We start from the raw sequence: 23,002 nt of genomic DNA on the forward strand, positions 1-23,002 counted from the left end.
AGAGAACAGAGTTTAGATGTTCTTTTAAAAGGGGTACATTGTATAACTCTGCTTTACAGCTCATGATTCATTATTTAATGATTTGCAGACTGTTGCTCATCGTGTCCTAAAATCCTGTAGTTTTATTTTTCCAGTTGTTTCTGATCCAGAACTATTCTTTGAATGTGGGAATACAAAAGCTTCTGTGTCAGAATAGAGGGTCAACTGCTGAACTTTTATTTTCATTGCACATAACGGTGTGGAGGTTGGTGAGCTAGAGCTGGGAGGATGGCTCTGCTTCATGAGATCGTCCAGGGGCTTGGTCGTTTTCTGTCCTCTAGTTCTACCATCCCTCCAGGCAGCAGTTCTCAAATTATGGTCTAGAGACTGCTGAGAATCCCTGAGACTTTCTCAGGACATCTGTAAGGTCAAAACTATTTTTTTAGTGATACTAATACACTAGTTGCCTTTTTTCTTTGTGATGAAACTGGTGATGCATCAGCACAAATCAAGGCAGTGGCAGCAAACTATACTAGTAGTCCTGTATTTTTACCACTATGTACTCAGAGCGGAAAAAAAAAGCCAATTTCTACTTGAAAATGTCTTTGATAAAGCAGTAAAAGTCATTGATTTTTATTAATATTACCTCTTGAGTAGAAGTCTTTAATATGTGTGATGAAATGCGGGGTACACACAAGGTACTTCTGCATATTAAGTTATGTTGGCTATTTGGAGGAAAAGCACTTGTGTAATTTTTGAGTTGCAAGCTAAGCTATCCATTTTTTTTCACAAAACATTTTTCCTTAATAGAACAACTCACAGGTAAACTATGCTTATTCAGATTTGAGTATATGGCAGGTAGTTTCTTCAAGGTGAAAGGGAGCCTGCCAGTTTAAGGAAAACAGCTGATAGTATTTGTTGCCAATGGTAACATTTGAGCCTTCAAGTGAAAATTAGTAATTTGGAAAATCTGTGATATGAACCAAATAGCTTCCTAATACTTAAAAACTTTTTGATGAGATTAATGGTGATTTTAATGATTGTAAACTTCCGCTTTTGTGTAATGTATGTATCAACATTTGGAAGGAATACATAATTCAGTGAACCATATCTTCCAAATATTGCATGGAATGTTATAAATTATGTGTGAGTAAAAGATCCATTCAAAGTGCAAGTTAGGGCGTCTGGGTGGCCTAGTTGGTTGGACTTCCAACTTAGACTCAGGTCATGATCCCGTGGTTTGTGGGTTTCAGCCCTGCGTTAGGCTCTGTGCTGACAGGCCTGGAGCCTGCTTCAAATTCTGTTATCTCCCTCTCTCCCTGCCCCTCCCTCACTCATGCTCTGTCTCTCTCTCAAAAATAAATAAACATTAAAAAATTTAAAAAAACCCCACAAAAACAAAGTGCAAATCAGACCATTGAATTTTATTGTACCAGTATGAAAAGTTCATTGATATAACCTCAGAGTCTGCATGGCATCTGACCTTAAAGAAATTGCCACTTGTTTAGTTTTGGTGTGGTATCAAAGAAGAATGTCCACAGTTGTCTAAAAATGCTACTAAATTCTTCACTCATTTCTAACAACAAATCTGTGTGAAGCTGCATTTTTATCATATACTTCAACCAAAGCAACGTATCACAGTAGATCGAATACAGAAATAGATAAGAGAATACAACTGCCTTCTATAAGGCAGACATTGAAGAGATGTGCAAAATGTAGAACAATGTCACTATTCTCAATAAAGTATTTTAGCTTTAGAATATGTAGTTATTTTTGTAGGATTTTGTTATTTAATGAGCTTATTATTTTTAAATGAATTAATGCATACTTTTAAAATGCCTTCTAACTTTTAATATGGTAAATATTGATAGAGATAACTCACATAAACAAAGCTTCTGGGGGTCCTCATTTTCTAGAAGCATAAAGGCATGAGACCAAAAAGCTTGATAACTGTTCCCCTTAGATCTCTTTCCCTGGCCAGAGGTGGCGCACTATCACCACATGCATGTTCTAGCCAGGGTTCAGGGAAAGGGAAGAACAAGCCCCCTTTTCTTTTCTTTTTTTATGTTTGTTTATTTTTGAGAGAAAGAGAAAGGAAAGAGGATCCCAAGTGGGCTCTATGCTGACAGTAGAGAGCCCACTCATGAAACTCACGAATCATGAGATCATGACCTGAGCCGAAGTCATTCACTTAACCAACTGAGCCACTCCAAAACCCCATTGAGGAAGATATTTATATCAGTTTCACATACATCTCGTCCCCTGAACCTGGGCTGAAGTTGCATGACCACGTGTAATGTGTAGCCGGATGACCATGTGTCTGGCTGAGATTACATGTAGGAGAAATAGAGAATGGATATTGGTATTTGTCTCTACCACTGACTGGTGTCTGGATAAAAAACCAAATACAGTAATTATAGCTGTTTTTATGATATGTCGTAGTTTCTTTTATGTTTCTAACAATCCAGTAGTTCAAGTGATTTTCGAGATGCCAGAACTAAAGCCTAGATTCTATGTGGCATGTAAAGCAAAGTGGTATAGAAAAGGAATGTCGGAGTCAAACAGTCCTAAGTTCAAATCCTGACAACTAATTCAGGATTTGCTAATGCAGTGTGTGAACTCCAGCAACCCTCCTCAGTTTCTCTGTAATAGTTTATAAAATGAGTTTGTAAAGACAAACCTAACGGGATTGTTGTATGGCTCATTTGACGTAACATGTGAAACTTTTGTTTTATGGTGAACAAGAAATGCAGTTCCTGTGCTCTCTTTTCCCTTTTGGTTCCATTATAATAGGTCTGCTCCCATGTAAGGGTACATTTTAATATTCATCCAAGGGCCTTGTGATTAATTGCTAAGCAAATGATAGAGATGATTATGGTTATGAATTCAGAGATGGATGAAATCATTGTAGACTGAAAGGATTCTTACATCTGAACTTTGAGTGGGACTGAAAGGTGTAGCATTTTGAAGAGCTGAAGGAAGAGAAAGCATTTCAGGTGGGGGCGATAACATGAGCAAAACAGAATAAAAATCCCTAAAGCGGCAAGTAGATCAGTCTGGTTAGCAAGTAGAACATCAGTTTGATTTTAGCAAAATTCAGGTGTCTAAGAGTAATAGTAGATAATGAGAAGGTCTCTGAGAAATAGATGGGGGTTGGATCGTGGTATTTAGCATTAGGAAAAATAGATATTTGGTTGAACACGTGCCTGACATATTCATTCCACATTCAACAAACATTTTTAACAACCTTAGGTTAGGCACTATATAAGGTGTAATGAGTGCATTAAGAATGGTTTCTTAGAGGCTGTGTTCTGATAGAAAGATGAAATTTCACACAAAACTTTCTAATACCAGGTAAAAGTGAAAAGTGCTATGGGAAGTGTACAGAGTAAATGCTGTGAAAGTTCATCAGAAAGAGAGATTACTTCTGGCAGTGGGAATCAGGGGCCGTATAACGAATTCTACACTTGTGTGAATTTCATTTGTTTATCCACAATGAAAATAATTACTGGATAGTTTCACTACAAATGTTATTTGAGGATTTACAAATAAGTATTGACCACAAACAAAAAAGATTATTGTGGAGTAGATAGAATTTATATTGTTGTTGAAAAACCCTTGAAATTTTTTTTGCACAGCTTTCAGCATCTCTATTTGTATTGACTAGTTTCATAATAGGATACTTTACAGATCATGTGCTTTATCCTGGAATTTGTGAGAGAGAAAATGCTGATAGTGTAATGAGAATCAGCATAAACAATATTATGAATTCTGATGAATTATACTATAAAGCTTTTTTTTGCACATTTAAAAATTCTTCTTTAGAATAAATGGAAATAAAGATTACATAATCTGTATTTATAATTTGCCGTACATATGTGATTTGTCTACTAGTTTAGGAATGCACGTGTTTGTTACTCATTTTTTTATGTGTCACAGTATTAGACAACAGTTGTTTTATGCAGTAGGCCAAAGCAGCCTTTATTCAAAGTTTGTTTTTAGTTTGCTTTTGCAGAGAATGTTAAATTGTGCTATTTTATATAGATGTTTTCTAATCTATAGTTACTAAGTATGCATAATAAATTTGAAAATAAAAACTTTCTCTGGCATTTCTTTGAAAATTAAGTTCTTGATTTTTTTTTTCTCTTCCCTTCAATTAGGTCAAAGTTGGAAATTGTAATACTCCTAAACCAAGCTTCTTTGATTTTGAAGGAAAGCAAAAATGGTAAGAAATTCTTGGAATCTAATGAGGTTGTTGGAAATGGTTTAGGTGTTTAGGAATTAGAAAGTAGCGAGCAGATTAAAGACTTATTTTTATGTTAATCTCTCTGCTGTAGACTGTACTAACAACAGGCAATTGGGAGAGAGATTAAAAGAATCCGCTTTTAGCTAAGTCTCCTAAAGGATTCTCATGCCATGATGTTGGTATATACTTAGTCCACAACAGACCTACACTTCTTATATACAAATAGCTTCTTAGTGGCGTTCAGAACTATTCCTTGAGATTTTCCTGTCCTGACATCGAGCCCCTAATGGATCACCACTTCTGCCCTATGGAAGAATCTTTGGAAGAATCTTGGACAGGAGGATGGGAACAGAGAACAGGATAAATCCTCATTTTTACTCTTCACCCCTTCCCAATTTTGTCTTCTCTATTGCTCTTCTGTTTCTTGCCCCACCCATACCACAGTGAAGAAGTGCTTATAATAATCTTTTGGAGAGAAGGTGGGAGGAGTCCATTTCTTTCCTGAATCCATAAAGATATTATACCCTCCCCAGTGTTTTTACTTATAATTCAGAGATTCCTTCTTATCATATGAGGCCTTATTTACTTTTATCTAAGTGAAGAAAGAGCCGTTGTGTACAACAGAACCCCATAGTTACAGAAGGAAAGACTTTGGAGAGTCAGCCCTGGAATTAAAAGTATAAGGATAGGGTTTAAAAAACAATGAAATGTGGTTGGAGAGAGAAGAGTGCTAAAAATAGATTCTAACTTGCCAATCTGGAGCAGTGCTCCTCAAAATGCAGTCCCCTGTGGACTGTTACCCAGCTGTAAAGAGATGCAAAAGTTGAACTTAATGTAAATCAGTTATGTCATTAAGCACCTGTTTAGCTCAGCATTTTTTGGTGTAGGACATTCTCAGTAAGGGAAGCAATGCTCTGATTTTCATTCTGGCAGCAGCTTTCTTTACTAATGATAACAATAGTTCCCTGACACTTTATTACTGTTGTAGAGAATAGCTGATGAAACTTTTATTGTAGTTTTCTGTTCAGCATTTCCATATGCTTGCCTGATTTTCATTGTTTTTAGCAATTTTAAAAAGTTTTGCTTTTACAACCACTATAATAATTCAGGCAAGAATCATCAGTGGATGCTGAAACCATTAGATGAAAAATTACTGAGGAACAGCATTTATACAATCCTTTTGTAAAGGATTTTGTAACTTACAGTTACAAGGAAGACAAGTGGGAGATACCACTTTGAAGTCTTCAGTCTTATCATTGATGATGGCACAGAGTGATGTCACGTGCCCCCTGATGCGATGCCTGGTAAAGCACACGTCAATCTGATTCTAATCACGATTGATCATTTTCGGCAAGAACACTGTAGGTGAGAAAATAATCAGAGAAATCAAATTGAGAAATCTTTTATGAAACAACTGGTTTGGACTCTTATGTCAGTATCATGGAAGACAAAAAAAGCTAAAGATACATGAAACTCAATGCTGTGTGTGAATCTTGAGTGGCTCCTGGTCTGGGAGAAGAAATCTGTACAGGACATTATTGGGTAATCAGAAGGTAGTCTATATTTTTACGTGACAGTATTGATGTTAAATTTCCTCAGTTTGCTATGTGCCGATGTACTTAGGGATAGGGTGTTAGGATGTATTCATTTACTGACTCGAGAGTCAGTAAAAATACATTTGGAAAACCTCAGAAAGATGTTACATTCATTGCGGGAGCAGGAGCGTAGTGAAAAACTGGGACACTGAATTGTGTTTTATGCCAGATCAGTGGATCTACTTCCTGGTGGGAAGGAGAACCAGAGAACAAAACCAAGAAGGAGCCTATCTTGGCAGCTTGCAGAAAAAAGAAAAGATGACCCAGAAGGGGGCACAGGATTAAAATATTTCTCTTGGTATTTATACTTTAAGTAGTCCTTACCCTCTTACTCGTTGGAATCCTTATCTCTGTCCTTACCACCCTTCACTTTTGAAATCTCTGCCTCAGGACCCACTACTTACTGGCAGCTCAGAGATGAGATAACAGCAGAACGGGAAGGTGTATTTCTCACAGCCTAAATACATTTGAAGCATTTGCTCAAGAATTGTTTCGTGTGCTGTGCTGATTAGTTCATATGTTACCGAAATGCTATAAGCACAGTTAATTCAAAAGGTGAAAACTGCTTTTATTGGTCTGTAGCTCATACATTCTCAGGGATGAAAGGTGGTTTTGGGGGGAGTTCTAAAATCTTGAATATTACAGTGGTTTGTGGTCTTCCAGAATTCAATTGATATGCAATGTATCTGTTACTAAAATTTCATGGGGGAGGGTGATTAGGAAAAAAGAAGTCTAAAAAAGGCTCCTTAGGTGGTAGGATGTAAGGTGTGTATTGGTATAGACCAATGTGAATGCAAAAAAAAAAAAAAAGACTATGACTTATTATATCTATTTTCCACATTCTTAAAATGTGTATGCCAGTGTTTTAATTCTAAAAAGGAATGTGCTATTTGTGTTACTTCCATAGTTAATGATAGGTCATTTTGGATATTCTTTACTATAGGGAAGCATGGAAAGCTCTTGGTGATTCAAGCCCCAGTCAAGCAATGCAGGAGTACATTGCAGTAGTTAAGAAATTAGACCCAGGTTGGAATCCTCAGGTAAGATATGATGGTTGTAAATAATGCTTTCCAAAAACATATCATCTTCTTCTCAAATAAAGGTTTAAAGCCAAACTTAGGCTTAAGTAACATTTTTAAAGTTTTATTTTCTTAAAAGATTATAAAGTTATTATATTTATCTGTCTCAAAATGCTATTGCTTAAATAGTAACATAACCAGCTACACTGATTCTGAGAACTTCTCTGAATTACAGAGAATTGAAGCATAATCATAATTTCAAGTTTGTAAAAACTCAGTTCATTTCAGAATTGGAAAGAGTTTAACATGAGATAATCATTATCTTGAGAAATGGTAGGTTTCTCTTGGATTTTTTTTTTATGAGCAGTTTCTGTGGAAGTACAGAATGCTTTTTGATGGGGATAAAATGCGTGTAAGACATGCTTTCTGCCATTGTGTAGCTTGAAGTACATTAGAGAAGAGAGGAATGCCTGCCTGGGTAGCTCAGTCGGTTAAGCAGTCAACTTTGGCCCAGGTCATGATATTGTGGTTCATGGGTTTGAGCCCTGCGTCGGATTCTGTGCTGACAGCTCAGAGCCTGGAGCTTGTTTCAGATTCTGTGTCTCCCTCTCTCTCTCTGCCCCTCCCTTGTTCGTACTCTCTCTCTGTCTCAAAAATAAACAAACAAAAAAAGTAAAAAAAAGAGTAAACATTAACAAGAATTTTTTAAAGTGCATTAGAGAAGGCAAAACATACCAAAATATGATCATCGTATAAAACAATAGTAATGCAAGTGCTAGGGATCCAGTGGAAAAAGATTACTTTAGACCTTGGGGGTATTCGATATTGTTTACTTAAGTGTACCCTTTTTTTCTAGTAACTTACTGGAGAATATCTAGAAAGAAATTAGTAACACTGGGATTGCTACTTTATTTGAAAAATTTTTTAAAAACTTAGTTGGTGTTTTAGTGGAATAAAGGCTGCATTGGTATCTCATCAGAAATGCAAATTGAGGGTTTCCTGGGTGTCTTGGTGGGTTGTGTCTGGCTCTTGATTTTGGTCCAGGTCATGATCTTGTGGTTCGTGAGTTCAAGCCCTGCATCAGGCTCTGCACTGACAGTGTGGGGCCTGGTTGGGAGTCTCTCTCTCCCCCTTTTTCTGCCCCTCCCCTGCTCCTACTCTTTCTCCAAAATAAATAAACTTAAAAAAATGCAAATGATTACTTTTCATTAATAATATTTAGACCAAATATTTCAGTAATGAATGAATTCAGCAATTTTCAGATATTTTTTGGTAATAAGTTATTTCATTGGTACACATGTTTTACCAGCTTGAAGGAAATATGTTCTATTAATCATGGAATCTTATTTTTTTTAAATTTTTTTAATGTTTATTTTTGAGAGAGAGAGAGAGAGAGCGTGAATGGGGAAAGGGCAGAGAAAGAGGGAGACATAGAATCTGAAGCAGGCTCTAGGCTCTGAGCTAGCAGCACAAACAGTGAGATCATGACCTGAGCAGAAGTCAGATGCTTAGCCGACTGAGCCACCCAGGCACCTCTCATGGAGTTTTATTTAAAAAAAAATTTTTTTTAGCCTTAATTTTTTTGAGAGATAGAGACAGAGCACGAGTGGGGTAGGGTGGCAGAGAGAGAGGAAGACACAGAATCTGCAGCAGGCTCTAGGCTCTGAGCTGTCTGCGCAGAGCCTGATGCAGAGCTTGAACCCGCAAACCATGAGATGGTGAGCTGAAGTCGGATGCTTCATCGACTGAGCCACCCAGGCACCCCAATCATTGAATCTTAAAATGTCAGAGTTGCAAGGAACCTTAAAGATTATATATTATGGCATATAAAAATCTATCTTAATTGTGCCTACAAAGAGGGGGAGATAACCAGCTTAGGGTATCTTTAAATGATATGACTAGCTTTTTGAAGTTATTGAAACATTTCCTGATTTTTTGATATGTGTGAATATTCATTTTCAAAAATAATTTCATTTTATTAATGTTTCATAGAACAAGTTTGCATATAAATACATATCATGGTCCTGAAGTCTTCATGTCTGAAATTCAGTGGTCAAAACAGGTGCCCCTCTGAGCTGAACTCAGCCTGAACACATATGGCACAATGTCTAAAAAGCAAAACAAGGAGGGGGCGCCTGGATGCCTCAGTTGGTTAAGCATCTGACTCTTGGTTTCAGCTCAGGTCATGACCTTACAGTTTGAGTTTGAGCCCTAGGTCAGGCTCCGCACTGACAGTGCTGAGCTTGCTTGGATTCTGTCTTTTCCTCTCTCTCTGCCCCTCTTCTACTTGCGCTCACTCTCTCTTTAATAAATAAACATTTGAAAATAATACATAAATATATAAATAGCAAAACAAAACTTGAATTTGAATGCATTTTAGTGAGTACTTGTTAGTGACTATGGTCTTAGTTCTTCCCTGTTGATTATACTTGACTGTTTCTAGTGGCTGACCTATGGAGACATTTGAGTGTACAACTTTTTTTTTTAATGTTTATTTATTTTGAGATAAAGAGAAAGCACAAGCAGAGGAGGGGCAGGGAGAGAGGGAGAGAGAGAGAATCCCAAGCAGACTTCATGCTCAGTACAGAGCCTGATGTGGGGCTTGATCTCGTGACCATAAGATCATGACTCAAGCCCAAATCAAGAGTCAGACACTTAACTGACTGAGCTACTCAGGTGCCCCTGAGTTTATAACTTATGATAAATGACAAAAATTATGATTTCTTACCTTCAATACCTTGATTACTACTAAATAAAATTGTGTTATCTATCATTTACAAATGGTTGCAGAGTCTGTGTGGTTAGGTAGTTCTTCTTTATGGAAATTTAAACAGGCAGGAAGGATGCTTTTTAAAAATATCTAGATCTCAGGGCACCTGGGTGGCTCAGTTAAGCATATGACTTCGGTTCAGGTCATGATCTCATGGTTCATGGGTTTGAGCCCTGCATTGGGCTCTCTTGCTGTCAGCACAGAACCCACTGCAGATCCTCGGTCCTCCCCTCTCTTTCTACCCTGCCCCTGCTCTCTCTCTCAAAAATAAACATTTAAGAAAAAAGATCTAAATCTTACCTATTGAAAATATATTTGAATAAACCAAGCAGAATCAAGGGTACTTTGAAGTAAAGATCATTCTTTAATACATTGTTCTAAAAATACTTTGACATCTGTAATCTAGTTATAAAGGGGAATTCTATGTTTTATTTACATTTTTTAATGTTTATTTATTTTGAGAGGAAGAAAGAGCACGTGAGTGGAAGAGGGGCAGAGAAAGAGAGGGAGAGAGAGTCTTAACCAGGCTTTATGCTGTCATCACAGACTCTGCTGTGGGGCTTGATCTCATAAACTGTGAGATCATGACCAAAGCTGAAATCAGGAGTTGGGTGCTTAATTGAACCACCCAGGTGCACTGTTTACATTTTTGTATTTAAACACTCTGAGATGGTCCCCTTTGACACAGCTTTTTTTCCCCTTTCTTTTGACTGGTATGAAGTTGATCATAACTGAAATCTCAAGACATTTGGTATTCATTCATTATCTTCCAGGTTAAAAGAAATCATTTTCTTTTGATACTAGTTTCTGCAAACAAATAATAATAGATCTCATTGTTGAACGTACTAAGTTATTTATATGTATTGTCTTTTGAAATCTTCACGAGAATCTTAAAAATTAGATTAGAAGCAATTATTGTCTGCATTTTAAAAATGAGGAAATTTAAGGACGTCTGGGGGGCTCAGTGTGTTAAGCATCCGACTACTGATTTCAGTTCAGGTCATGATCTCAGGTTGGTGAGATGGAGCCCCATGTGGAGCTCTGAGCTGACAGCACTGAGCTTGCTTGGGATTCTCTGTTTCCCCGTCTCTCTTTTTCCCCTTCATGCATGCTTTCTCTCTCTCTCTCTGTCTTTCATGCTCTCTAAAAACAAATAAATTAAACTTTAAAAAATAAATAGAATAAAATAAAAATGAGGAAATTCAGGTACAGTGGTTTAGTATCTTGCCCAAGATTAGCCAACTAAAAAATGATCGTGCTGCAATTTGCACTTTTATGTATGTATAGGAGTCCAAAGCCCCACTCTTCACCACTCTGCTGACTGTTCTGTAGCTGCTATTTTATATTTACATGTATTTACACACATACACATACACATATATATATAATATCTGTATAGCATGTAAACTTATAGATGTGTATATGCGTGAAAACTTCAAGTAAAAGTATCTACCATTTTAATCAAAGATCCATGAGTGAAGTATAAAATGAAGTATGAAATGAACAGTGCTTTAAAATGTAAACCCTTGGTGGCTTAGTCGGTTAAGCGTCCAGCTTCGGCTTAGGTCATGATTTCATGGTTCATGGATTCGAGCCCCGTTCGGGCTCTGTGCTGACAGCTAGCTCAGAGCCTGGAGCCTGCTTCAGATTCTGTGTCTCACTCTCTCTCTGACCCTCCCCTGCTCATGCTGTCTCTCTCTCTCAAAAATAAATAAAAAAAAAAACACATTAAAAAAATGTGAATCCTTGAGGGGTGTTGGGGTGTTTCAGTCAGTTAAGTGTCCGACTCTTGATATCAGCTCAGGTCATGATCTCACAGTTTGGGAATTCAGGCTCTGTGTTGGGCTCTTTGCTGATGGTGTGGAGCCTGCTTGGGATTCTGTTTTTCCCATGCTTGTTCTCAAATAAACATTAAAAAATGTAAGCCCTGACTATGTTTTCTGTTATGTTTCATCTTATCTCAAGAATGTGCTGTTGAGGGGCCCTTGGGTGGCTCAGTTGGTTAAGCGTCTGACTTCAGGTCAGGTCATGATCTCACAGCTCTTGAGTCTGAGTCCCATGTCAGACTCTGTGCTGACAGCTCAGAGCCTGGAGCCTGCTTCAGATTTTGTGTCTCCCTCTCTGTCTGCTCTTCACCCATTCGTGCTCTGTCTTTCTCTCTCTCTCAAAAATAAATAAACATAAAAAAGAAAAAAAAGAAAGTGCTGTTGAATGTGTAATCAAGGCAATTCTTTCTGACTTTGAGCATAACATTATTTTTGATAAATAAAAATCATACACATTTAAGGTATATTTGATATATGTATACATTGTGAAATGATAACCACAGTCAAACTAATTATATAGTTATCATGTGTGTGTGTGCTGAGAACACTTCATGTCTACTCCCTTTAGCAGATTTCAAATATATAATATGTTAACTGCATTAACTAATAATGATACTGTATATTTATATACTTAAAACAATTTTTTAAATATTTATTTTTGAGAGAGCGAAAGAGAGAGTGCGAGCAGGGAAAGGGCAGAGAGAGAGAGGGAGACACAGAATCCGAAGCAGGCTCCAGGCTCCGAGCTGTTGGCACAGAGGCTCAAGCCCATGAATTGTGAGATCATGACCTGAGCCAAAGTTGGATGCTCAACCAGATGAGTCACCCAGGTGCCCAGATAAAATTTTTTTAAAGTTTCAGAAATAGTACAAAAAACTTCTGGATAGTCTTTATTTAGACACACCGGTTGTTTATGTTTGCTTTAGCATTCTATTTACATACACAAACTCAAAAATTTTCTGAACCATTTTAGACTTTACCACTAAATACTTCATTGTTTCTTAGAACAAGGACTTTCTCTTTTATAACTACACCATAATTATAAAAATTGGGACTCTTGGTGTCATGAGTTCTTTTGAAAATTTTTTTTTTTGAATTCCTGTGCTCAGAGTCCCTCTGGGGCATTGTACACACACATGCGTGTGTGCATCTACTGTATATATTTAAGGCATATACCATGATTTGATATACATAGAGCAAAATGTTTACTACACTTAAGCTAATTAATATATCATTCCTTCCTCATATAGTTTCCTTTTTTGTGTGATGAAAGTACCTGATATTTATTCTTTTAGCATATTTCAGTACAGTATTATTTATCAAAGTCATCATGCCTCTATGTAATTTATTTTTTGTAAAGCTCCACCTCCAGTGTGGGGCTTGATCTCATGACCTGGAGATCAAGAGTCTCATGCTCTGCTCACTGAGCCAGCCAGGCACCCCTGTTATGCCTGTATATTATTGGGTCTTTAGATGTATTCATCCTGTATACCCTTTGACTGACATTTCTCCATCTCCCATTCCCTACCAGCCCATTAGGGACCACCTATTCTACTTGCTGCTTCTTTGAGTTTAACTTTTTAATTTCCTTAGTGTTTGTATATAAGTGAGATCATATAATATTTGTCTTTGGTTTATTTCACTTGGCATAAGGTCTTCCAGGTTCATTTAAATTGTCACAAATGGCAGGATTTCCTTCTTTCTCATGGCTGAATAATTTTCCATTGTTTACATATAACACATCTTTTTTTTTTTGCCTTTTTAAAAAATATTTTTTTAATGTTTGTTTATTTTGGGGAGAGGGAGAGTGAGTGAGAGCATGAGTACAAGTGGAGGAGGGGCAGAGAGAGAGGGAGACAGAGGATCCAAAGCAGACTCTACACTTTCAGCACAGAGACCCATGTGGGGCTTGAACTCACAGACTGTGAGATCATGATGTGAGCTGAAATCAAGTCAGCCACTTAACCAGCTGAACCACTCAGGCTCATTATCCATCTTCTCTATCCATTCATTCATAGGTAGACACTTAGGTTGTTTCCGTATCTGGGCTATTGTGAGTCATGCTGCAGCGAACATGGGAGTGCTGGTATCTCTTCAAGATTCTTTTTTTTTTAATGCTTTTTTATTTAGTTTTGAGAGAGACATTGTGAGCAGGGGAGGGTCAGAGAGAGGGAGATACAGAATCTGAAGCAGGCTCCCGACTCTGAACCAGCAGTTAGCACAGAGCCCAACATGGGGCTCGAACCCACGAACTGTGCGAACATGACCTGAGCCGAAGCTGGACGCTCAACCAACTGAGCCACCCAGGCGCCCCTCTCTTCAAGATTCTGATTTCATATCTTTTAGATACATACCAGAGTGGGACTAGAAGATTGTATGAGAGTTCTAGGTTTAAGTTTTTGGTTTTTGAGAAGTCTCTGCTGTTTCTTATAACGGCTCTACCAATTTTCATTGCAGTCAACAGTGTATAGTAGTTCTCTTTTCTCAAAATTGGGAACTTTAACATTAAATTGAGTATTACTGTTGAATCCATAGTCCATATTCAGATTTATCATTTATTTTAAAAATCTACTGTATAGTTATTTTATTATTTTTTATTTATTTTTAGAGAGAGAGAGAGAGAGAATGCACAGACATGCAGATGGGGAGAGGGGCACAGGGAGAGGGAGAGAGAGAATTCCAGGCAGGCTCCACACTCAGTGCTGAGCCTGACACAGGCTCAATCCCATGACCGTGGGATCATGACCTGAGCCAAAATCAACAGACACTCAACCGACTGAGCCACCCAGATGCCCCTCCTTCAAAGTTATTTTAAAACATTTTGATCCATCACCAGTCCAGGATCATGCACTGCATTTAGTTGTTGTCTCTGTAATCTCCTGTAGTCTGCAACAGTTACTTTTGCCTTTCTGTTTCTTTCTTAATTGTGATAGGTTTGAAGAATATAGGCCAGCTCTTTTTTGTCTGATGTTTCCTCATTACTAGATTCAAGTTATACATTTTTAGGAGAAATACAACAGAATTGTGTCCTTCTCAGTGCGTTACACTAGGAGATATGTGATGTTTATTTGTTCCAATATTGGTTATGTTAACTTTGATCGCTTGCTTACCATGGTGTCTGCCAGATTTCTCTAATGGAAAGTTCTTATTTTTCTCTTTGTAGTTAGTAATTTGTGAGGAGATACTCTGAGACTATGTAAATATCCTTTTCTTAGTCAGATTTCATTCACCAGTTTTAACATCCATTAATGATTTTCCAACTCCATCATTTCTTCTACATTTATTATTTGGCATTCCACTGTGAAAGTGGGCTTTCCCTTCTTCTCTGTTTATTTATTTATTCATTTTCAAGAACTATGAAAGATCTAGGATTGTACCTTACTTGCAAGCTAATAAGTTAGCCTGTATCTGTTTCTTGGATCATGGCAGAGGTACAAGACTCCTGGGTCTGAGCCAAAGGACTTTATTATTCATGGCAGGGCAAACTGCATGAGATTCATTTGATTTGCATTGGTTTCTTGTATCCCCCAAGTCCCACAGGGATGACACAGGTGGGCCTAGATGGATTCCTGCATATGCAGTGGGTTGTGCTATAGCAAAGGAGCACTGAGCTTTTGGGATTCACCACTTTTATAGTAGGTGGAAGCAAGCTTGCTCTTTGTCAGGGGTTGGGAAGACATTACCTCATTCCTGAGGGTTGCTTGCTGCACACACAACCCTGAGAAATGGCATAGGTAGAGAGTGGTCAGAGCCTGGCATACTGATGGAGAATGTGCTGATTGCCTCTCCCAGCATTTCATATATTTATATCAGTACTTTATATACCTAAAGATTTCTGTTTTATTCAGTGGGTTATAATCCATTACCCACCCTTATTTATTTGACTACTGGGAGCTCCTTCAGGGTGGCTCCTGTGTCCTTTTTATACATGTCCATCATTTTTTGAGCAGTTTCTTACTTTTTGGCACATGATGTTACAGGCTATATGAGTTTCCTAGAGTTGCCATAGCACAGTACCACACGTTGGTACTTTGTAGTTGAAAATAACAAATTTATTGTCACAGTTCTGGAGGCTAGAGGTCCAAAATCAAGTGTTAGCAGAGCCATGCTGTCTCTGAAGGGGAAGAATCCTTCCTTGCCTCTGCCAGCTTCTGGTGGCCCTGGGTGTTCCTTAACATTTGGCAGCATAACTCTAGTCTCTGCCTCTGTCTTCACATGGCTTTCTTCCCTGCATGTCTGTATCCAAATTTCCCTTTCCTTTTTCTTACATAGACACCAGTCATTGGATTTGGGGCTCACCTCAAACCTCATCTTAACTGTCCCCTCACCCTGATATTTGAGGTATAATTGGCATAGAATATTATGTAAATATAAGATGTAAAACATATTGGCAGATTTGGGGAAGATGGCAAGGGAATAGGAGGGTCCTAGGCTCATCTTCTCCCATTGATGCAACTAGATACTATAAAGTCATCCTGAATACCTTAGAAATTGACCTGAGTCAATTTCATCCACTTACATTGAATGGCATCAAATCCACTGAATTGACTGGCATAACAAACTTCATAACTTAAGGCAGAAAAGAGGCCACATCCAAGAAGGTAGGAAGTACAGAGATGTAGTTTTGGAGAGAAATGGATTGTGGCCAGTGCAGCGGGAAGGGAGCCTTGGTTGCGGAGAAGAGTGAGTGACGGACTAGCACACAGGGGAGCACATGGGGAAAACGAATCCCCATAGCGGTTGGGTTGGAAAAGGTTTTAAGAGGGTCTAGATTTCATGAACTCTTGCAACCAGCAGGGCTTAAAGCCTTGACTTTTCAATTTTTCTTTTTAAAATTTTTTTTAATTTTTATTTTTTTAATGCTTTTTATTTAATTTTGAGAGACAGTGCGAGCAGGGGAGGGTCAGAGAGAGAGGGAGACACAGAATCTGAAACAGGCTCCAGGCTCTGAGCTAGCTGTTAGCACAGAGCCCGACGTGGGGCTCAAACCCACGAACCGTGAAATCTGACCTGAGCCAAAGCCGACGTTTAACCGACTGAGCCACCCAGGCGCCCCGACTTTTCAATTTTTCAGGGTCAGTGGGCTTGGCTTGGGAGAGCTTGTAGGCATTGGGGCAGCTTTTGAAGAGAAAGCAGGGCAAACAGCCTGTGGATATACGGTGTGGAAACAGTGATTTGAAGAGAACCTCTGACACATGGTGGGAAAGTTATTAGCTCATCTCAGAGTATATGCCAGAGAGGCAGAATTCATGGAGAAATCTCTCCAGGAACAAACGAACTGGCGGATGCCAGTTCCCTCACCTGCCCCACAGCATAAAAATAGAGCCTGTGGGAACCAGCGCATCAACAACACTTGCTACTTAACTTGCTTACACCAAGCCGTTCACCCCATGTTCCAGTGGAACCACCCTCCCCAGTCAGGCTTGTCTCAGTCCCGGCACGGCAGGACCCCTCTACGAGAAGACCAGCCCAAACCCTTGTCCACACCACATCTCCCTGCTGGGAGTTTTGCAGGGCCTCAGTTCTGGAGGCAGTGGTGACAGATCTCATTTCACAAGCAGACCAGAGCATACCTACTTAAAACTTACCACATTCAGCCCAGGGACCAAACATTGCCCACAACAGGCAAAGAGAGCCTCTGCAGACAACTGGCCTGAAGGATAAAGCAGCCAGGACACGAGAACAGAGCACACACAGCACACATTAGAGGCACTCCCTGAAATACCAGGTCCTGGGGAACAGGGTACACTACACAACATGGCACTACCGGACATCTTCTTCATAAGGCCATTACCCTCAGGGACAGGAGAAGTAGCTGACTTTCCTAACACAGAGAAACAAGCACAGAAACTTAGGCAAAAGGAGACAACAGCGGAATTTGTCACAGATGAAAGAATGGCTGGAGAGCTAAGCCACAGATCTCAGTGAAACAGATATAAGTAAATACCTGATAGGCAATTTAAAAGAATGATCAAGAGGTGCCAAGGTGGCTTAGTTGGCTGAATGTGACTCTTGGTTTTGGCTCAGATCATGATTCCAGGGTCGTGCGATCAAGCCCCACATAGGGCTCTGTGCTGACTGTGGAGCCTGCTTAGGATTCTCTCTTTTGCCCTCTGCTCCTCTCCTTCACTTGTGCACTTTCTTTCTCTCTCTCTCTCAAAAAATAAAATTGATCATAAGATACTCACTGCACTTGAGAAAAGTGTGGAAGACATGAATGAGACCATTAACACAGATGAGGAACAACATAGCAGAGATAAAGGTTTGAGTAAATGAAATGAAAAGTACACTTGATGGAATGAACAGCAGGCTGGAAGAAGCAGAGGAATGAATTAATGACCCAGAAGACAGAGTAATGGAAAGTAATCAAGCTAAACAAAAGAGAGAAAAGAAAATTAGGGAGAATGAAAATAGACTTTGGAAACTCAGTGACTCCATCAAACATAATAACATTAATGTTACAGGGATCCTAGAAGAAGAAGAGAGAAAAGGGGGTAGGAAATTTATTTGCAGAAATAATAGCTCAAAACTTCCCTAATCTGATCTCCAGATCCAGGAGGCACACAGAACCTCTAACAAAATCAGCAAAAGCAGATCCACACCAAGACACATTATAACTAAAATGGCAAAATGTAGTGATAAAGAAAAAAATTTTTAAAGCAATGAGACCAGAAACGACAGATACATACAAGGGAAACCACATTATAACTGGGGACTTTTTTATTCAACCACTAAACCAGCCCTGCAAGGATTATTAAAGGAGACTTTGAGTGGAAAGGAGAAACCAAAAGTGACAGTATGAAAGTAAGAAACACAAAAGCAGTAAAAGTAAGTATTTCTGGGTGAAAGCAGTCAGGGAAATCACTAAGAGTGTAAATAGGACATCATATACCTAAAATGTGAAGAAGAGGAAAGAATGGGTTCAAATTTAAATGACTATCAACTTAATATAGACTGCTCTGTGCAGTAATGTTATATACAAACCTAATGGTAACCACAAATCAAAAACCACTAATATATATGCAAATGTTAAAAACAAAAAATATATGTCACTAAAGAAAACCAGCAAACCATGAGATAGAAGAAAAGATCAGAGAAAAACTTCAGAAACAACCACAAAACAAGTAACAAAATGGCAATAAATATATATCTCTTGATAATTACTTTGAATGTAAAAGGATGAAATGCTATAGTCATAAGACACAGGGTGACAGAGTGGATAAAAAAAAAAAGAACCATCTATATGCTGCCTGCAAGAGACTTATTTCAAATACCTTCAGATTGAAAGTGAGGGTATGGAGAAACATTTATCATGCAAATGGATATCAAAAGAGAGCCAGAGTAGCAATACTGATATTGCACAAATAAACTCTTAAAACAAAGTCTGCAAAAAGAGACAAAGAAGGACACTATATTATAATAAAGGAGACAATCTAACAAGAAGATGTAACAATTATAAATATGTATGGACCCAACATGGGAGCACCCTAATACATGAAACAATAATAAACATAAAGGAACTAGTCAATAGTAATATAATAATGGTATGGGACTTGAACACCTCACTTACATCAGTGAGTGGACAGATCATTCAAACAGAAAATGAACAAGGAAAAAGTGGCATTGAATGACACACTGGACCAGATGGATTTAACAGATATATTCAGAACATTTCATCCTGAAACAGAATACACATTCTTTTCAGGCTCATATGGAACATCTCCAGATCACCTATTAGGCCACGTAATAAGTCTCAAAAAATGCAGAAAGATTGAAGTCATTCCATGCATCTTTTCTGACCACACTGCTGAAATTAGAAATCAACCACAAGAAAAAAATTAGAAAGACCACAAATACATGGAGGTTAAATAACATGCCACTAAACAATGGATAGGTCAACCAAGAAATCAAAGGAGAAATAAAAAAGTATTTGGAAACCAATGAAAATGAAAACAACAGTTCAAAACCTATGGGTGGGATGCTCCAAAGCAGATCTAAGAAGGAAGTTTATAGCAATACAGGCCTACTTCAAGAAGCAAGAAAAATCTCAAACAACCTAACCTTACATCTAAAAGAGCTAGAAAAAGAACAACAATAAAATTACAAACCAGCAGAAGGAAGGAAATAATAAAGATTAGAGCAGAAATAAATGATACAAGAACTTAAAAAAAAAAGCATAAATGAAACCAGGAGCTGGTTCTTTGAAAAGATAAACAATATTGATAAACCTTTAGCCAGATTCATCAAAAACAAAGAGGAAAGGCTGAAATAAAATTAAAAGTGAAAAAGGGGGAATAACAACCAACCACAAAAATAGAAACAATTTTAAGGGAATATTATGAAAAACTATATGCAAACAAATTGGACAACCTAGAGGAAATGGATAAATTCCTAGAAACATAACTTACTAAAACCAAAGCAGGAAGAAATAGAAAATTTGAGTAGGTTTTTTTTTTTTTTTTTTTTAACCAGCAAGAAGTTTGAATCAGTAAGGAAAAAACTCCTATAACAAAACTCAAGACCGGCATGAATTCACAGGTGAATTCTGTGAAACATTTAAAGAAGAGTTAATACCTATTCTTCTCAAACTATTCCAAAAAATAGAAGAGGACAGAAAAATTCCAGTTCTTTCTATGAGACCAACATTACCCTAATACTAAAACCTGATAAAGATACCACAAAAAAAGAGAACCACAGGCCAGTACCTTTGATGAATATAGATGCAGAAATCTTCAACAAAATACTAGCAAATGGAATCCAACAATACATTAAAAAAAAATCATTCACCACAGTCAAGTGGGATTTATTCCCAGTATGCAGTGTAGTTCAGTATTCACAAATGAAGCAGCATGATACATCACATCAACAAGAGAAAGGATAAAACCCTATGATCATTTCAATAGATGCAGAAATCGCATTTGACAGAGTACAGCATCCATTCTTGTGACAAGCGCTCAACAAAGTGAATACTTCACTGTGTATGTATACCATATCTTCTTTAATATGTTGATCTGTGTATGACATACACTTGGCTACTTTCGTATCTTGGATATTATAAATAATGCTGCTATAAACATAAGGGTGCCTGTATCTCTTTCAATTAATGTTTATGTGTTTTTGGGGTAAATATCCAGTAGTGCAGTTACTGGATCATAGGGTAGCTCTGTTATTTTTTTGAGGACCTTCCATACCCTTTTCCACAGTGGCTGCACAATTTGTATTCCTACGAAAGGTGCAGGAAGGTTCCTTTTTCTCCATATTCTCGCTAATACTTGTTGTTTGTTGTGTTTTTTATTTTAGCAATTCTGACAGGTGTGAGGTATTGTAGTTTTGATGATAAGTGATGGTGAGCATCTTTTCATGTGTCTCTTGGCCATCATAATGTCTTTTGGAGAAACGTCTGTTCATTTCTTTGGCCTATTTTTAATTGATTATTTCTTTTTGAGTGTTGAGTTGTATAAGTTCTTTATGTATTTTGGACACTGATTCTTAATAGGATATGTCTTTGCAAATATCTTCTCCCATTCTGTAGGTTGCTTTTAGTTTTATTGATTGTTTCTTTCACTATGTAGAAGCTTTTCATTTTTATATGATCCCATATAAAAATTTGTTTTTATTTTGCTTACCTCAAAAGACATACATAGAAAAATGTTGTTGCTATTGATGTCAGAGAAATTACTGCCTGTGTTCTCTTCTATTATTTTAATGGCTTCAAGTCTCACATTTAGGTCTTTAATCCATTCTGAATTTATTTTTGTATATGGTGGAAGAAAGTGGTCCAGTTTCATTGTTTTGCATGTTACTGTCCAGTTTTCCCAATACCGTTGGTTGAATAGACGTTTTCCCCATTGTATATTCTTTCCTGTTTTGTTGAAGATTAATTGTCCATATAGTTGTGGTTTGTTTCTTCTGGATTTTCTATTCTGTTCCTATAGATGTGTCTACTTTTGTGATGATACTGTTACTGTTTAGATTACTACAGCTTTGTAGTATAACTTGAAATCTGGAATTGTGATACCTCCAGCTTTGATTTTCACTTTCAAAATTGCTTTGGCAATTCAGGGTCTTTTGTGGTTCCACATAAATTTTAGGAATTTTTTGTTCTGGTTCTATGAAAAATGCTATGGTGTTTTGATAGGAATTGTACTGAATGTGTAGATTGCTTTGGGTAGTATAGACATTTTAACAATATTTGTTCTTCCAGAATGAGCATGGAATGTCTTTCCATTTCTTGTGTCATCTTCAATTTCTTTCATCAGTGTTTCCTAGTTTTCAGAATTCAGGTCTTTCACCTCTTTGGGTTAGATATATTCCTAGGTATCTCTCTCTCTCTCTCTCTCTCTCTCTCTCTCTCTCTCTCTCTTTGTTTTGGTGCTTGTAAATGAGATTGTTTTCCTGATTTCTTTTTTTGATGCTTCATTATTAGTGCATAGAAATGTAACAGATTTCTGCACAGTGATTTTGCATCCTGCAACTTTATTGAATTCATTTTTCAATTCTAGTAGTTCTTTTGGTGGAGTCTTCAGAGTTTTCTATGTAGAGTATCATGTGATCTGCAAATAGTGAAAGTTTTACTTCTTCCTTACCAGACTGGGTACCTTTCAGTTCTTTTTCTTGTCTGATTGCAGTGGCTAGGACTTCCAGTACTATATTGAATGAAAGTGGTGAGAGTGGACATCCTTGTCTTGTTCAGATTCTTAGGGGAAAAGTTCTCAGTTTTTCCCCATTGAGCATGATGTTTGCTGTGGGTTTTTCATATATAACCTTAATTATGTTGAGGTATATTCCCTCTGAACCTACAAAGTAGGAAATCTTGTCATTTGCAATGACATAGATGGAGCTATAGAGTATAATGCTAGCAAAATAAGTTAGAGAAAGATAAATATCTTAAGATTTCACTCATATGTGGCATTTGAGAAACAAAACAAATGAGCAAAGGAATAAAACGTGAGAGACAAACAAGAAATAGACTCTTACCTATAAAGAACAGACTGATGGTTATTAGATAGGAGGTGGGTGGGGGGATGGGTGAAAGAGGTCATGGAGATTAAGGGGTGTGCTTGTGATGAGCACTGAGTAATGAAGGCAGTTGTTAAATCACTATACTGTATACCTGAAACTAATATAACACTCTATGTCAACTATACTGGAATAAAAAAAAGATGTAAACATGTTAATTTGATTTGATACACTTATATTTTGAAAATGATTACCAGCATAGTTAATACCTTCATTACATTATATAATTACTATTTCTTTTTGTGGTAAGAACAGTAAGATCTACTCTCTTAGCAACTTTGAAGTATATAACACAATATTATTAACTACAATCACCATTCTGTACATTAGATCTCAAAACTAATTTGTCTTTTCACTGGAGGTTTGTACCCTTTGACCAACATTTTCCCATCCCTGCCTTGACCCCCAAGTACCTGGTAAACACCATTCTACTGTTTCTGCAAGTTTGGCTTTCTTTGATTCCATACATAAGTGATACTTGTTTTTCACTTATTTCATGTAGCATAATGCTCTTAAGATTCATTCATGTTGTTGCACGTGACTGGACT

At 37.5% G+C, this 23,002-nt stretch overlaps 1 protein-coding gene across 1 annotated transcript in view; it reads left to right on the forward strand.

The window, feature by feature from the left end:
• Positions 1-23,002, forward strand: part of ACBD6 (acyl-CoA binding domain containing 6) — a 196,599-nt gene that overhangs the window by 3,060 nt on the left and 170,537 nt on the right. The window contains exons 2-3 of the mRNA XM_029935263.1: positions 4,140-4,204; positions 6,764-6,860. Coding sequence (XP_029791123.1) covers positions 4,140-4,204; positions 6,764-6,860 — 162 coding nt within the window. The remainder of the gene's footprint in view (positions 1-4,139; positions 4,205-6,763; positions 6,861-23,002) is intronic.

Source organism: Suricata suricatta, chromosome 3, assembly GCF_006229205.1.
Source record: "Suricata suricatta isolate VVHF042 chromosome 3, meerkat_22Aug2017_6uvM2_HiC, whole genome shotgun sequence".
NCBI classification, from domain to species: Eukaryota; Metazoa; Chordata; class Mammalia; order Carnivora; family Herpestidae; genus Suricata; species Suricata suricatta.